General features: G+C 31.2%; 2 protein-coding genes and 1 pseudogene across 3 annotated transcripts; 2 read left to right on the forward strand and 1 right to left on the reverse strand.

Moving 5' to 3' along the window:
• Nucleotides 1-2,838: 2,838 nt before the first annotated feature.
• LOC107891673 (beta-glucosidase BoGH3B-like) lies at nt 2,839-6,759 on the forward strand (annotated as a pseudogene).
• A 3,598-nt stretch (nt 6,760-10,357) lies between these two features.
• On the forward strand, nt 10,358-13,656 carry LOC107891680 (beta-glucosidase BoGH3B). Its single transcript, XM_016816538.2, has 10 exons — nt 10,358-10,516; nt 10,910-11,162; nt 11,254-11,458; nt 11,531-11,621; nt 11,704-11,849; nt 11,942-12,185; nt 12,258-12,362; nt 12,436-12,618; nt 12,707-12,911; nt 12,999-13,656. Exons 2-10 carry the CDS (start codon nt 10,931-10,933, stop codon nt 13,484-13,486), a joined length of 1,899 nt encoding a protein of 632 aa, XP_016672027.1. The 5' UTR covers nt 10,358-10,516; nt 10,910-10,930; the 3' UTR covers nt 13,487-13,656.
• On the reverse strand, nt 12,913-16,684 carry LOC107891689 (uncharacterized). 2 transcript variants are annotated; one of them, XM_041081735.1, is made up of 4 exons: nt 16,532-16,684; nt 15,915-16,028; nt 14,009-15,508; nt 12,913-13,377 (listed from the first exon to the last, which is right to left on the reverse strand). In XM_041081735.1, the coding sequence occupies exons 1-3, from the start codon at nt 16,621-16,623 to the stop codon at nt 15,190-15,192; spliced, it is 525 nt and encodes a 174-aa protein (XP_040937669.1). In that variant the 5' UTR covers nt 16,624-16,684; the 3' UTR covers nt 12,913-13,377; nt 14,009-15,189. The 2 variants fall into 2 exon arrangements, 1 of the variants encoding a protein (XP_040937669.1); XR_001682281.2 differs by lacking the exon at nt 12,913-13,377 and having other exon boundaries at nt 13,739-15,498.
• Nucleotides 16,685-16,949: the final 265 nt, after the last annotated feature.

Consider the following 16,949-nt stretch of genomic DNA (forward strand, 5'->3'; position numbering starts at 1 on the left):
ACAAAAGAAATCAGGTTAATATAGTGCGCAACATCACAACAATATAAAATATTTTTTCCCCCAACAAAAGAAATATATATAAATGTTAGAAAATTATGTTTCTTAAAAAGGAAGAAAAGACGTGGAGAAAAATATATAAAATATGTAAGAACATAACAAGTGGACGGATTTGATAGATCTTGAAATCAAAACGTATGGGCCAATTCTGTTTTATAATTAATTTATATTCTCCTATCACCTTGGTTGTGCATCTTAAGTTAATAACATCAATTATTTTTAAAAAATTTAATAAGTTTTTTTCTTTTTTAAGAAAAAGACCATTAATAAATTAAAAATTAATGTAATTAAAAATATTTAATTAATTTAATTATAAAAATAATTAATATTAAAATTCATCATGATTTAAATATTAAATCCAATTATTAATAATTTATTACGGATTATTTATTTTATATATATGAGATTCAATTTTTAATGTTAAAATTGTTAGTAGGAAAACGTATAGGGCGTATCAGCAATCCTGTCTACTTTTTCATTTTTTTATTTAAAAGAGACAAAGTTATGTTCATCATGTTGATCACTATTTGCATATAGTAAGAAAAGGAAAAATACAAAAGTAAGACTATGGCCAAAAATACAAAAGCAATCCTGTCTTTCCAAAAGCTAATTTGGTAATATTTTTTAAAAGTGTTTTTCAGAAGTGTTTTTAAAAAATTTAGTTTAAAATTTGAGTATTTAATATTGTTAAAAAGTATTTTTAAGAAAGAAAATATTTATTTTAAATATGTTATTATCAAGTAACAAATATGCATTTAAATAATATTTAAATTAATTAATATTATATTTTAGTAAGAATATAAAAAATTTATTATAACTTGTTGTTAATATTTTAATTTATGAAATATAAATTTGAAATATTTTTAAGCAATAAATATTAATTATTTATAAAATTTAATTAGAATATATAAATTATATTTTAAATATTTAAATATAACCATTAAATATTTATAATTAGTATTTTAAAAAATAATTTTTTATTTTTAATTATGATTTTAACACATTTGTAATTAAACACCAAGAAGAAAAAATGGTAAAATACTATGTTATCAGAGAGGTGAAAAAGTAATTAAGCACTAAAAGTGTTTTTTAAAGAGGGAAAATTAAAAATTTTAGTTTCTCCTTCTTAAAAGTGTTTTTGAAAAATACTTTTGAAAAACTAAAAATTTCAGTGAAAAGTAATTTGTTTAGCACAGCTTTTCTTGTACAAGCACTTTTAGAGTCAGAAGTATTTTTTTAAGCACTGCACAACATGCCCTAAGACAATTGGAAAAACCTCATCTATATTTCTACTTTAAGAATTTTACCAATCTATCCATCATTAATCTTTAATTAGCTATAATATACTTTTCAGAAAATCCCAGGAGCTTGTGGACTTTATCCTAAACTTAAAATGCTTGTTAGTAAAATTCTATTATTAAATGAAAATTCTTGTTATTAGATTTAGTCATAGATAACAATTATTCCTTACAATAACAATTATTTTATTTAGTTTTTCAAAAGGTTACAAATATATGTATCAATAATTACGAGTATCAAATTATTATAATACAAACAGATTAAGAATTAGAATAATCTAAACAAAAGTTGATAAATTAAACTAAACTAAAACTCACACGTGCTAAGCATATAATAACTAAATTTTGTTCAAGACTAAAAATAAATAAATAAAATCTAGTGCTTTATAATTTTCTTACAAAATATATATTTTTTTATATAATCATAGGTGTTTTCGCTCGTTTTAATGTTTGAAGCTAATCTTATTCGAGAATGAGGTAACATCTAGGTAAAGCCATTCCAACAATGACTAAAATCAACAAACTGAATTAAAACTCACATATGTCAAATAATTAAATTTTGTAAATAAATAAATAAATTAGTAAAAAGACCTTTTCAGTCCCTCTCAATTTCAAAATTAAGCAAATAGGTCCCTCTAAAAAATCGGAGCAATTTAATTCCTGTCAATTATGAAAGTGACCAAGTAAGGACAATTAATCAAGAAGCCAATGTCTTCCTTTCAATTGTACATAATTTTGATTGGTATAATAACAAATTTAGCCCTTGATGTTTACATATTTGTCAATTTAATTTTTATTCTAAAAATTAACAAAGTTAGCCTCAACATTTACACGTTTGTACAAATGGTGTGGGTTAAATTTGTTAAATCAAGACAAATTTGAAAGAACCTATAAACTTTTAAAGCTAAATTTATTATTAAACCAATCAAATTTATGTACAATCGATAAAAAATATTAATATCGTGATTAATTGCACGCTTTTAAAATTGACAATGATTAAATTGTTTAATTTTTTTTTAAAGAGGCCAATTTAGTTAATATTAAAATTGAGAGACACTAGAGTGATGATTTATCAAATAAATTTTAGCACTTCATAATTTTCTTACAAAATATATTTTGAATCATACATGTCCTCGTCCGATTTACAATTCACTTATCGTTAAAGTCACGGAAACTAAGAGAAACATAAACTATAATAGAAAATTATTTAAAAAAATTATGAAAATTTCTTAAAAGATAATGATGATGATTTGGGTTATATGATATGCTGGCGCCATTAAAATACTTTATTTTCGATTTGATTACCTGCGGTTCTGAGTCACATCTCCATTTTTCCTTTTCATGATTTCAACAATTTTTATTTATTTATTTTTATTTTCTAAGGAAATAAAAAATAAGCAACTGTTTGGAGTTTTGACTTTGATGTACGATCACATAAGATAAAAATATATTCAATGCACGAAACTGTTCAAATCCGAGTGAATTCTTAATCACTAAATATGGGAGTTGGACTTTTGATGGAGGTTGGAAGCAATCATTTTATAAATACCACCTTTTCCAAGTTTGATTTCCCAAAGAGTGAGCAACATGACATTTTGATTTGTCTCTTTCTTAATCTTTCTGTTTGTGTCTCTTTCCAAGGAGCAGAAGCCATTGGAATTCTGGGTTTTCTGTATGTTCTTCTAACTTATGAACTCTCTTCATTTTCACTTTGCATGATAATTTGTTTGCATTGTGTTTGATATTTCGCTACGCCGTCTTGTCAAAATCCAAGAAAATATTCATGTGTACTTGCAAATATTATCACATAGAAAACAACCCTCAGAACTTCAACTACTTATGATTGAATTGCTTTTGCTCAAGTCAAGATGTAGTTTCCATTGCAGTTTTTGGGTTATTTTGAGCTATTTCATAAATGGGTTCTCTGCAATTCTTGGTCCCACTGTTTCAAGTACTTATAATTGAATGTTTTGAGCTGTTCCATATATTACTTCATGGATTGATGCTTATTCTTTAATTTGCAGGAAATTGGAAGAAAATCAGAATGGCAAGATCAAGAGTTGCCATCTTAATAATGGGAGTTGTGCTTTGGTGTTGCTTGACAACCCCAGCAAAAGCAGAATATATGAAATACAAAGATCCAAAACAACCTATACCTGTTCGAATCCAGGACTTGTTGGATAGGATGACATTAGAGGAAAAAATAGGACAGATGGTCCAAATCGAACGCAAAGTTGCTTCAGCCGACGTGATGAAGGAGTATTTCATTGGTAAGCAACATCCATCACACTCTTCTTTGACAAATTGTACCAAATTAAGCAATTTTTGAGTAAGGCATACTCAAAAGTAAAAAAGGGTGTCTTTTGCTTTGACAGGAAGTGTATTGAGTGGAGGAGGGAGTGTCCCAGCTCCTCAAGCTTCTGCAGAAACTTGGATAAACATGGTCAATGACTTTCAAAGAGGTAGTTTATCAACCCGATTAGGAATTCCGATGATTTATGGGATTGATTCTGTTCATAGGAACAACAATGTTTACAAGGCAACTATTTTTCCTCACAACATTGGTCTAGGTGCAAGCAGGCATGTAGATGCACTATTGCTGTTTGGGTTTATTCTTTAATATGGTTCTACATTTCTACATCCTTGCTGAATTATTTTTCTTATAAACCAGGGACCCTGAACTAGTGAATAAAATTGGGGCTGCAACAGCACTTGAAACCAGGGCAACTGGCATTCCATATGCTTTCGCACCTTGTATAGCGGTAGCTTTCATTTGCCTTTTCCTGTTACATTTTCATCTTTGGGGATGTATGAACTTCTTATCATGGTATATAATTAAGCAAATTTAACTAGTAAACTTTGAACAGGTGTGTAGAGATCCAAGATGGGGTCGATGTTACGAAAGTTACAGTGAAGATCCCCAGATTGTTAAAGACATGACAGACATTATACCTGGATTACATGGAAACATCCCTACTGACTCTCCTAAGGGAGTTCCACTCGTTGCTGGAAAGTAAGCAATTTTCACAAACTACACATGTTCAACTCAATTTCACATTTAAGAGATCATCTTATTTTACATAGTTTACTGTATATAACAAGAAGTCATGCCTTTAACTTTCCATGCCATAAATGTCATGCCATAAATTATTGTACCTCTATTTTTGAAGGGAAAAATTAATGTTGTGTAAACTGAATTCTACTTCTGAAAAAAAGAAAACAAAAGTAGAAATATTGTGCCCACTTGCATCCACAATACAAAGTTTGAATGCATCATGTAATTAACTTGCTTGGTCTTCTTATCCACAACATATGTAGGGGGTTCCAAGCATTTATTGCTCTTTAAGAAGGAACCTATAGATACCTATACTGTCTTATTATAAGCTTTTAATGACAGATTGAAATCATTTAAATAAGAGGTTATTATGTTTTAATGTTGGTTTGTTACTTTATTTTTATGTAAAATATCATACTAACTTTCTAATTGCAGAATTTATGAGGCCTGTAAAAGTCGAAACCAATTTGTCTAAGTTTTTCTCCCTGTTTTGGTATGCAGGAACAATGTAGTGGCTTGTTCTAAGCACTATGTAGGTGATGGTGGAACAACCAAAGGCATAAATGAGAACAACACAGTGATAGACTGGCAAGGTTTGCTCAGCATTCATATGCCAGCTTACCATACTTCAATTATGAAAGGTGTTTCAACAGTCATGATCTCCTATTCAAGCTGGAATGGTATTAAAATGCATGCTAATCGTGAGTTAATCACGGGTTTCCTGAAGAACACACTTGGTTTTAAGGTATAACTGTTTCTCATAGAACCAATAAATAAAAAGTTCGAGTAACGTAGGCCCACCAACATCGCTTTTCAAAAGAACCCGGGAGCATAACATAGATTCTGCACATTGTTTCAGGGGTTTGTCATCTCGGATTGGGAAGGTCTTGATAGGATAACATATCCACCACACGCAAACTATTCATATTCAATTCAAGCTGGAATTCATGCGGGCATCGACATGGTTAGAGTTCATTTTTCTTGGGTTTTTAAAGTGTTGGATGTACTTATAATAATAATATGAACTAATCGCAGGTCATGGTTCCGTACAACTATAAAGAATTCATAGATGGGCTAACCTTCCATGTGAAAAACAATGTCATCCCCATGAGCCGCATTGATGATGCAGTGAGGAGAATTTTGCGAGTTAAGTTTGTAATGGGACTATTTGAGAACCCACTCGCTGATAATAGCTTGGTTGACCAACTGGGAAGTCAGGTTAATTTATTAGCTATGTTTAAGTGTATGGAACTGGTTATTCTTGGGGATATGCTGGACCATACAAATTATTGGCCTGGTTTTTCAGCTTTAAAGATTAAGATGATTATAATGTCGTAACTTTTCCGAACCAATTCAACAGGAACATAGAGAGTTGGCTAGGGAAGCAGTGAGAAAATCGCTTGTTTTGCTGAAGAATGGGCAATCTTTGAATCGGCCATTGCTTCCCCTACCTAAGAAGACCTCAAAAATACTAGTTGCAGGTAGCCATGCCGATAATTTGGGCTATCAATGCGGTGGATGAACAATCGAGTGGCAAGGATTTAACGGCAACAACCGTACAATTGGTATTTCTCAGTCCTGTGCCAATATATTCCTAGCTTTTATAAACCTAAAAGCATTAACCATTACAATGAATCTTGTTACTAACAGGTACAACAATCGTAGCTGCCATCAAGAACACGATTGATCCAAGCACCAATGTCGTATTCAAGGAGAATCCCAACGCAGAGTTCGTCAAGTCCAACAACTTCTCCTACGCCATTGTGGTAGTAGGGGAACATCCGTATGCAGAAACAGATGGTGATAGCATGAATTTGACAATAGCAGACCCTGGTCCAACCACGATCAGAAATGTGTGTGGAGCTCTGAAATGTGTTGTTATCATAATATCCGGTCGCCCCGTTGTAATCGAACCTTATCTTGCCTCCATAGATGCTCTTGTCGCCGCTTGGTTACCTGGTACCGAGGGACAAGGTGTTGCAGATGTTGTATTTGGTGACTATGGTTTTACAGGCAAGCTTCCTCGTACATGGTTCAAAACGGTCGATCAACTGCCGATGAACGTCGGGGATCCGCATTATGATCCTCTCTATCCATTTGGGTTTGGCATTACTACTGAACCAACTACAAGGCAAAGCGACGACAATCCATTCTTAAGTATTTCATCTTATTTCAATTAATTTTCATTTGCTATACAACTAGCTTTGAACTTCAGTAATTCTTTATATATGTTCATATATATAGTAAGATATTTTATAGGAAAAAAAAATGTAAAGTCCCAATACCATTAGTAAAGTCAGGTTTTCAACATTTGATATGTATTATTAATTAAAAAATATTTTCCTTCCATTTATTCTTTAGTATGATTAAAAAAAAGGTTTATAAGTACAAAACTGTCTTAAAAAAATTATTTACATTAAATTGAGTTAATGTGGTTAACAAAAAAAATCAATTAAATCGTTCCGTTAATGGTTTTCGTCTTTAACCATATTAATCATTAAAATCAATCGACTGGCTAATCAAATGGTGACACATGGTAGTTTATAGATTAATCTTATAGTTTTCCATTAAAAATATATAAAAAAATCATTAAAATGATTAAAAATCATAAAAATATTAAAATTTATATAATATTATAAATATTATAAAAGTTCTAATAAATTATAAATTTTTATAAAATTAATAAAACATATTTAAAATAGTTAAAATTTTATAATAAATTATAAATAAATAATAAATAATTACAAATAATAGAAATTTTTTTTAAAAAGTCATTTAAAATTCTTAAAATCATAATGAGCACATGAGATTTGACCAATCGCTATATAATGGGAATAGTCTTTAAATCGTTAAAGTCTTTTTCATGTTAATAAAATATTTTAAATCTTCCACAAATAAAACCATAATTGTGGAACTCTTCCTTTTTATTAATAATTTTTTTAAATTATCTCTAAATTTTTAAGTATAGTAGTTTGTATATTGAAAAATTGAAAATTGTTAGCTAAGTATTGTATGATATAAAAAGTGTTTTTGGTATAATTAGATCCTATCAAACCAAAATTTCATTACTTAATAATTGTAAGTATTAGCATATATCAGTATGAAATATTTTAATTAAAGTTTTCAAAACTAAATTAATTATCAAATCGGTTAGGTCCGTGGTTCATTGATTTGATCAGTTTGATTAGTCCATCCAATTCAATTAAAAAATTCATTAATTTTTTTAAAAAAATAAAAAAAATTAGAAAAATACTATTCAGTAGGTCTGTATCAATTTCTGAGTCAATCAGTCTAATAGCTTTCTCCAAATTAATACTATTACCAATTCTCAATTCAACTGGTCCAATCGATCAATCCGGTCCTATTCAAATAACATTGATTTTAACGGTTATTTCTTTTATCCAATTATTGGTCTAATGTCAGGTGTTTATTTTGATTTTAGGGGTTTAATTTTCAAAATGATGATTTAATAAATATTTTTTATAATTTTTATATATTTTTAATATCTTATAAATTTATTAAAAAAATATAACTTTATTTATAATTTATTAGAACTTATTATGATTTTTTATAAGTTTTATAATTAATGATAATTTTTATAATTTGTATGATGATTTATTATAACTTTTTAGAATTTTTATAAGCTTTTATAATATTTATAAGTTTTGATGAATTCTTTATAAGTTTTAAATATTTTAAATATTTTTCAATTTTTATTATTTTTATTATTTTTATAATTTATTAGAATTTTTATAAGTTTACATGATTTTTAAATTTTTTATGTATTTTATAAATTTTTTTAAAAAGTATAAGATTAAATCAAAAGATGCCTCACATTACAGTTTAAATGGTCTCTTAATTGATTTTAACGATCAATGTGATCAAAGGCGAATATTATTAGCAGAGGAACTTAAGTGATATTTTTTATTAACAACAAAGGCTCAATTGAGTACAAATTTAATTTAAGCTCAATTATTTTTTTTTTGTTATGGACCTTTTTATACTTGTGAGTTATTAAAAAAAATAAAAAAGGATTAATAAATGATTGTGTGTAATGGTAAGGTACATTGTACTCCCAATGGGAGGACCCCAGTTTAAATTTTGAAAATGATATTATTAAGAGGAGCAACCACTAACCCTAACCATGAGACGTAAAATAAACACAAATATAAATATACACGTTGGATTTACATCATTCTTATTTTGTCTTGTATTTTGTTTCTAAGTTTGGATGACCTCTTTAATTGACTTTGTTAATAAATGTGAAAAAGATATATTTTTTAATTTAATTCTTTTCCTTTTTTATTTTATTTTGTTTTCTATCAAACAAATTTAAAAGTCACTCTCCTTTTACTTTTCTATTATCCTCTTATCAATTTTTTTTTTTTGCCAACCTAAATTCAATCAACATTTGCCTTTTATTTGGTATCCCAACTGCAAATTTCAACAAATATTTAAAAAAAAACAAAAACGTTGCAAATGGATAAGAAAAATTGTAAATCAATACTATATATTAAAATTAAAAATTAAATTTTGGTTGGATTGATGTTACCAATAATCGGATTCCAACTTAATTAGTAGATTACTAAAAAACTTTTATTTAAAAAAAAAGGGATATGTAAAGAGGTTTTGAGAGGGCAGTTAAAAAGAAAGCATGGTAGGGAGGAATTTAGAGTTAAAAGAGGCTCATTTCATCTTCATACAAATCATAACTAAAAGTGGTTGGAATGAATAAGACGGCCATAAAGCACAGCGATGCGCTTAGTTTGTGTGTTTGGCCACACTGTTGGTTGTCTTTAAAAATGAGTGCACATATATTCATATCCTTGTACATCTCTGTGTATCTTTTATGATTATTAAGCAAAAGGAATACATTTTAAGAAATTTAAGAAATTCAATTGTTGTTTCCATGAATATACATGATTGGATACTAATTATTCATTCTAAAAGAAGGTAAAATTTTATAATTCATATTCGAGATAATTACTTTTAGATTTTTGTTGGGATTCTCAGCTTGGAAACAAAATTATTCATATGCATGTTAGTTTAATTATTTATGTATTAAATGTGTTTATAAAATTTAAATGATTTTCTTCTTTTTTCTTTCTAAAATAAATATGGTAATATTCTAATTTGAGACAATATTGAATGTCATTGTCAAGTTTCCGCCGAGACCTTCAATAATTATTTATTCAGAAAGAATATCCTTCCATAGATAAAATATTTTCTTTTTTATCATTGAGAATTATTATTAGGTTTCCCTTGGGGTTATTTTTCTTTTTTAATTTTTTATTTAGAATAAAATGATCGTACAAGAGAGAATTTCTTTTAAACATCAAAATTAAATTCAATATTTTCAAGTTAAGAATAATATATGGTTAAATGATATTGTTTTTGTTAACAAGCATTGTGAGGGTATTAATATCTTCCTTACACGTAGTTGAACTCTTGATCCCAAATTTTCTTTTTTTTAGACTAAAAAATTATCTTTTTAATCAATTTTAATTAAATTTTAAAATTTTATTAAAAGGATATGTTTTTAGGTGACCAATCACACCTAATAAAAGAAATTTTAATTTTTTTTATTTTAAAAATTGACTAGTAATAAGCATAATCTGATTTATATAAATGGAATGTTGAAAAATAATCACATGAATAAACTAGTGCTTACTTTCCACTAAATTAAATGACCAAATATAGAATTAAATCATAGACTGATATTGGTTTATGATCTGATTTAGAAATCTGTTATGTAATACTAATGCAAAAAAATCGTAATTAATTTAGTGATAAACAAATTAATTGAAGTTCGGGAAAAAAAAAATTAAGGTAAGAAAATAAATGATTGCTTATCTACCACATCATCTCTTTTAACTGGAGAATCCGTGTTATTCGCTTGTTCTTTTACACGATTTAAAGCAACTACGAAACTCAGGATGTAAGACATATTATAAATAAAAATTCTTGTTTTGTTTTCCAAACTACCCTGCTTTCTTTTTCAACATTATAATCCTTCTCTCTTTTCCAGACCACCATTTTCTGTATCTTCAAACAGTCTCTGTTTGTAGGCACTACCACACCATTATTGTATTTCTGGGATTTTCCTGTATGTTCCAGTTCTACCTTTCTTTTTCTTTTCTTGCATAATGTATGTATGAAGCTGATAAGTGCAATATCCATGGTGACATGCAAAACAAGCTTAGGATTTTTTTTATTGGTGAATTTTGGTTTTAAATCTTAGGGTGTTTTAGAAGTCTGATTTTTTATGGTGCATGTTTGGAGTCCTCCTTTTTATTTGATCTTTTGATAAAGTAGTTATGGAGTATGATATGGATATTTGGATACTTTTCTTCAATCTTTTCTTTGTTTCTCCTTTTCAATGATCTTAGGTTTACTTAATAATTTATTTTAGAATATGTCATATGAATAACATTGATTGTCATAATATAGATTTTACCCTGAAACTGGGATTGTTAATTTTCTTGTTTCAATTTTGAAGGAAAATCATTGAAAGAGTAGAATGGAAAGACCAAGAATTGTTGGCACCCTTTTGATGGGAATCCTGGTTTGGTGCTGCATGGCAACTTCAGCAAATGCAGATACAAAAATGATTTATAAAGATTCAAACCAGCCATATAATGTTAGAATCAAAGACTTGATCGGAAGGATGACATTAGAGGAAAAAATTGGACAAATGATCCAGATTGAGCGCAACGTTAGTTCACCTGAGGTCATGAGAAAGTATTTCATTGGTAAGCCTATCATCAATTTACTTTCATAATGTAATGATATTGCCCATGGACACCTCTAGACTCAAAGGGCGAATGAATTTGCATTTGGCAGGTAGTTTGTTGAGTGGAGGAGGGAGTGAGCCAACTCCACAAGCTTCACCGAAGGATTGGATCGACATGGTCAATGAATTTCAAAAGGGCTCATTATCATCCAGATTAGGAATTCCAATGATTTATGGGATTGATGCTGTTCATGGCCATAACAATGTCTACAAGGCAACCATTTTTCCACACAACATTGGTCTCGGTGCTACCAGGCAAGTTTGAATACTTTTGCTAGCCATCACCTTATCAGAAACCGGAGGAAGTTCTCATTAATTTTGAACCAGGGATCCTGAACTAGTTAGTCGGATTGGAGTTGTAACAGCTCTTGAAGTCAGAGCTACAGGCATTCACTATGTTTTTGCACCTTGTATTGAGGTAAACATTCCCGAACCACGTTAAATATTATCTCTTGTTTATAATTGGAACTTTTAAGTGAATTGCATTATATATGGGGCAGGTATGTAGAGATCCGAGATGGGGTCGATGTTATGAAAGTTACAGTGAAGATCCCAAGATTGTTCAAGACATGACTGAGATTATACCAGGATTACAAGGACAAATCCCTTCTAGTTATCCCAAGGGTGTTCCATTTGTGGGTGGAATGTAAGCAAGTAATTATAAACAAGAACAACACATAATTAAGGCATGTTTTAAGTAATATGAAAAGGTAAATTCATCTGTGTTTTGGTATCCAGGGAAAGTGTTGCCGCTTGTGCCAAGCACTATATAGGTGATGGTGGAACAACCGAAGGTATCAATGAAAACAACACAGTGATTGACAATAAAGGTTTGCTTAGCATTCATCTGCCAGGTTACGTCAGTTCAATTAGAAAAGGTGTTGCAACAGTCATGATCTCCTATTCGAGCTTGAATGGAGTTAAGATGCATGCTAATTATGAGATGGTCACCAACTTCCTTAAAAAAAACCTTCGTTTCAAGGTACCAAACCCTCTAATTTTACAACAATAAAAAGAAATCTTCTTATGCATGTATGTTGGGACCTTGTTTCAGGGCTTTGTCATCTCAGATTGGGAGGGTATTGATAGAATCACTTCTCCACCCCATGCTAACTATACATATTCTATTGAAGCTTCAGTAAATGCTGGCCTTGACATGGTTAGTTTGTTAAGCTGTTTCATGCTTTTTTTTCCCTTTAAATGCTAATGGTCATTGTTTTTTAATCCTTCAGATTATGCTTCCATACAACTACACAGAATTTATTGATGGACTAACCTACCTGGTGAAGAATAATTTTGTTCCCATGAGCCGCATTGATGATGCAGTGAAGAGAATTCTGCTAGTTAAGTTCACGATGGGTCTGTTTGAGAACCCACTAGCAGATGAAAGGTTCGTTAAGCAACTTGGATGTGAGGTTAGCCAACTAGCTTAGTTTCTTTCGATTACCAAGATGATTATAGTTTCCTGATTTTGCCTTACCAATTGCCTTACCAATTCAACAGGCACACAGAGAATTGGCTAGGGACGCAGTGAGAAAATCACTTGTGTTGCTAAAGAATGGAAAATCTGCAGATGCTCCATTACTTCCCTTGCCTAAGAAGGCATCAAATATACTAGTGGCTGGTAGCCATGCTGATAATCTGGGTTACCAATGTGGTGGATGGACAATTAAGTGGATGGGATTTAGTGGAAACAACCTCACAACCGGTAATAAAATACTTTCATATTTATCCGCTTGTTTCAATTTGCTGAAGAATCCTTAAGAATCTATGCAACTGACCTTTCCATAAACAGGTACTACAATCCTCACAGCCATCAAGAACACAGTTGATCCAACTTCTAAAGTAGTATACAATGAAAACCCTGATGCTGAGTTTGTCAAGTCCGGTGGTTTCTCATATGCAATTGTTGTAGTAGGGGAGCATCCATATGCAGAGACAAAAGGAGACAACTTAAACTTGACAATTCCTGAACCAGGGCCAAGCACAATCACAAATGTATGTGGAACTGTGAAATGCGTTGTGGTTGTAGTTTCCGGTCGTCCTGTTGTGATCCAACCTTATGTTGCCTCCATGGAAGCTCTTGTCGCTGCATGGCTGCCAGGAAGCGAGGGTCAAGGAGTTGCTGATGTGTTGTTTGGTGATTTTGGCTTTACTGGCAAGCTTTCATTCACCTGGTTCAAGACTGTTGATCAGTTGCCAATGCATGTTGGAGATCCACATTATGATCCCCTCTTCCCATTAGGATTTGGCCTCACCACTCAACCAGCCAAAGCACAGTAGCCAATCTTTTCTATAAGTTACATCTACTTTCAAGTAGTTTGAATCCATTTACAAACTTCATTTATATTTTTTTCTATCCTAGTTTTGAATTTTTTTTATCTTATTTCTATATTATATGTAATTATTTATCTTTATCTTTAATTTTATAAATAGAAGTTTTTGTTAATAAATCAAGTGGAGAGATTTCATAAGCCTCCCATTACTTCAATACAAGAGTCCAACTATAGCAACTACTATTAGTAAAACTGAATATTGAAAAATAAATCTCATCAACTTCTTCTAAAGCTACATCAAATGATCACCTTCACATCAACAATTTCCATCTATTCACATCTATTCTAACACGAACCATTCATTATTTTCATATTCTTCCAATTCCAAAGTTCCACAAGTATTTTACTGTAACTTCTAGCTGTCATCTTCATATCAGAGTGATGGATATATGAACTCCAGGGGGAATATAACATCTACGAGAGCATTAGATATATTATTATAAAGCAATACTGAAAATGTAAAACATACCAGTGCATTGTGCTATGCCATCATCAGTCCATGTCTGCAATTACAGAGCAACTTCGCCTTGTTCTCAGCTTCTTTAATCTGCCTCAGGATTTCAGATTTTTTCTCTAGTTGGGCATCTAATATGGTATTAATTTTCTCAAACTGCTGCTTTAGCTTATTAAAATCTTTGCTTTTGTTCTTCCTCTCAAAATTTCTTTTCTTTTCTCACATTCATTGTATTTATCTTCATCTTTCTTTTTGCCTCCCTTTGTTTTACCCTTTTGCTTCCCTTCTGATTCTTTCCTGATATTTTCTATTACTATCCTGGAGGCTATGCCACTCATGCTTCACAACAATTTTTCCGGCTTCCTCTTTTTTCTCCTCCTTATCTGTTTCTTTCCTCTTCTTTTTCTCTATCCTTGTGCTTTGCATCTTTATTGTCGTTTGTCTTTCTTCTTATCCTTTGTTATGGGATATAATTTGGTTGCAAATGGATTCAAAATTCCGTAATTTCTGTTATATTTTCTTTGTTTTTGTTGCTTTGTAATTAAACGCCACATTTTAGGAACATCGTTTAATGAAACGATGAGTTTTGGGGGTGAGAAGCAAACGAGGGCGTTTTGGCTACGGGTACGTTACAACCGTTTAATGAAACGGTGTGTTTCATACCTCCAGTTGGCCGTAACGGCCACTAACTGAAAATCAAACTCTCTCCCTCCTGTTTATCAGCAGAGGGAAGGGAATGGTTATGCAAACAATTATGGAATGAAAATTGCTTCTTTTTTCTTCCTCCTCATTCTCTGCCTCTTTCTTTCTCGTTTTCTTTCTTATTTTTGGAATTCATCCTTAACAAAGGTATCAGAGCTTGGCGGTTCTCATAGCCGATGAAGGGATTTCCACTCACTTGCAAAAGGAGGTGACCTATCTTCAGTAGGAGATGACCAAATTGAAAACTAAGGTCTCCCGGTGGGATACTCATTTGGAGGAACGATTCAAGGATTTGAAGGAGGATTTGAGAGTGAGTTCAAGTCAGACCTTTAGGAGTTGTTTGAATAGTACTTGGGAAAGTTGTCTGGTTCTTCAGGAGCTGGACCATCAATAGACGAAGGGAAAGGCGTATTGGAAGGGCCTCCACCATGTTTCCCCCCTAGGGAGTCATTGCCAACCCTTCATTGAGTGGAGATTGGAAGTTTGACCTCTCCTCAACGCCAAGGTAGGATGGACATTGTTTCACGATCCCACAAGCTGGAGTGCCCCCGGTTTGATGGCACTGACTTTCGAGGCTGGTGGGCCAAGTTAACGCAGTACTTCGAGACTAAAAGAGTCACAGTCAATTTAAAATGCAATTCTTCCTTCTCATGATTTGGCTCTACATCCTTCGCCTTGACTTTGAAGTGGAATTCTTCCTTCTTCACCTTTCTTTCTCCACTGATTATCAATTCAGATGTATCTTGCGACTGTGAACCCTTTGCCACAAACTCAAACTTGAATGTAAAGCCTTCCTGAGTTTTCTGCAAATTCCTTGAAAGAAACGTGACATGTAAATAAACAAGGACGAAATACAACCGTAAATGACGATGGAGTATAGGATCCATTAAAGAACACAGCAAGATGGTTGGTATATTACAACTGCCGGCATTATACATGATATCAATTCTAACACAGAACTTGTGATGGTAGCAGCAAATTGTTTCCATTTTCTAACACACGAAAACCCCGGAAATCCGTACTAATTCGATTCAACTGGAAAAAGTAACCTTACATTTCAAGCAATACAATAAAAGGAAAAAAAATGGTACTATAAAATGTGTTCATGACAAATCAATATAAGATTCTTTTCAAACCATTATAATTTTCGTACTTCCAAGAATAAGGTTACTATGGACTGGAGACATATGAATGCTTATAAGAAATGGATTTTAGATACCAGTAATATTTGTGAAACCCGGTGCGATATTGTGACCTTGCACCACTGGTAACACCATAAACAATGCTGCGATCAGATGCAGCCAACCCAGCCCCTCTCCGACCATCATGACAACTGCCACAACCAAGGACAAGCCATTACAACCCAATGTCACTGCCTCAAAATTGACCGAGCCACAATTGAGTCGACCTATGTAGTCCTTAGTACGCAAGCATGTTATTGTCATTTAGATATTCACCCCAAATTATACACTAGACAGTCCAAATCATTTTCAATATATTCATCAACATGAAATCTCTATTTATGAACCTGTAAGAATATTCAAATTATCTACAACAAGAAAAACAGCTTATGATGATGATTTAAAAGGAAAGAAACATATGCTTCCTGAAATGACCAAATTGATCATCCTCCTGAAATCTAAGCTATTATTATACAAATCAAGAAATACCCAGATACTGTTTCCCATTAAAAATTCAAAAAAAGAAATCAAAACAACAAGCAATCAATAAAAATGAAAGCTTCATCTCAGCAAGCTGCCAAAAAAGAAAAAGAAAGATCTTGAAACACCCAAAACCAAAACAAAAAAGAAGAAATGTAGAGACGTATGTATGTACCTTGAATCTGCTAAGACAAAAGAGAAGAGTAGAAAGTTGTGGATGTGTTTAGAACACCTCCACTGGGGTGTTACTTTCAATCTCACTGCCATCTCAAGTTTTAACAGGAAGTTAGAGGTCCAGCGGATAGACTGGAACCCCAAAAAAAGAATAATTCCTCCTTTAACCCCCTTCATATTTATTTTCTTTTTGAAGAATCTCTATTTTTTAATATATATAATTTTAATTATTACTTAATATAACATAATTTTAATATATATAGATATTATTTAGTATACATATATTACGATTTTTTTCCTAATAATTTGATTTCAAATATAAGATAATTGTAATTATTGTTTAATACAGCATAGTTTCTAATATATATTATAATTTAATATAAATATCATTTTAATAATTTTTAATTATAATTTAACAC

Source organism: Gossypium hirsutum, chromosome A11 (genome assembly GCF_007990345.1).
Source record: "Gossypium hirsutum isolate 1008001.06 chromosome A11, Gossypium_hirsutum_v2.1, whole genome shotgun sequence".
In the NCBI taxonomy this organism is placed as follows: domain Eukaryota; kingdom Viridiplantae; phylum Streptophyta; class Magnoliopsida; order Malvales; family Malvaceae; genus Gossypium; species Gossypium hirsutum.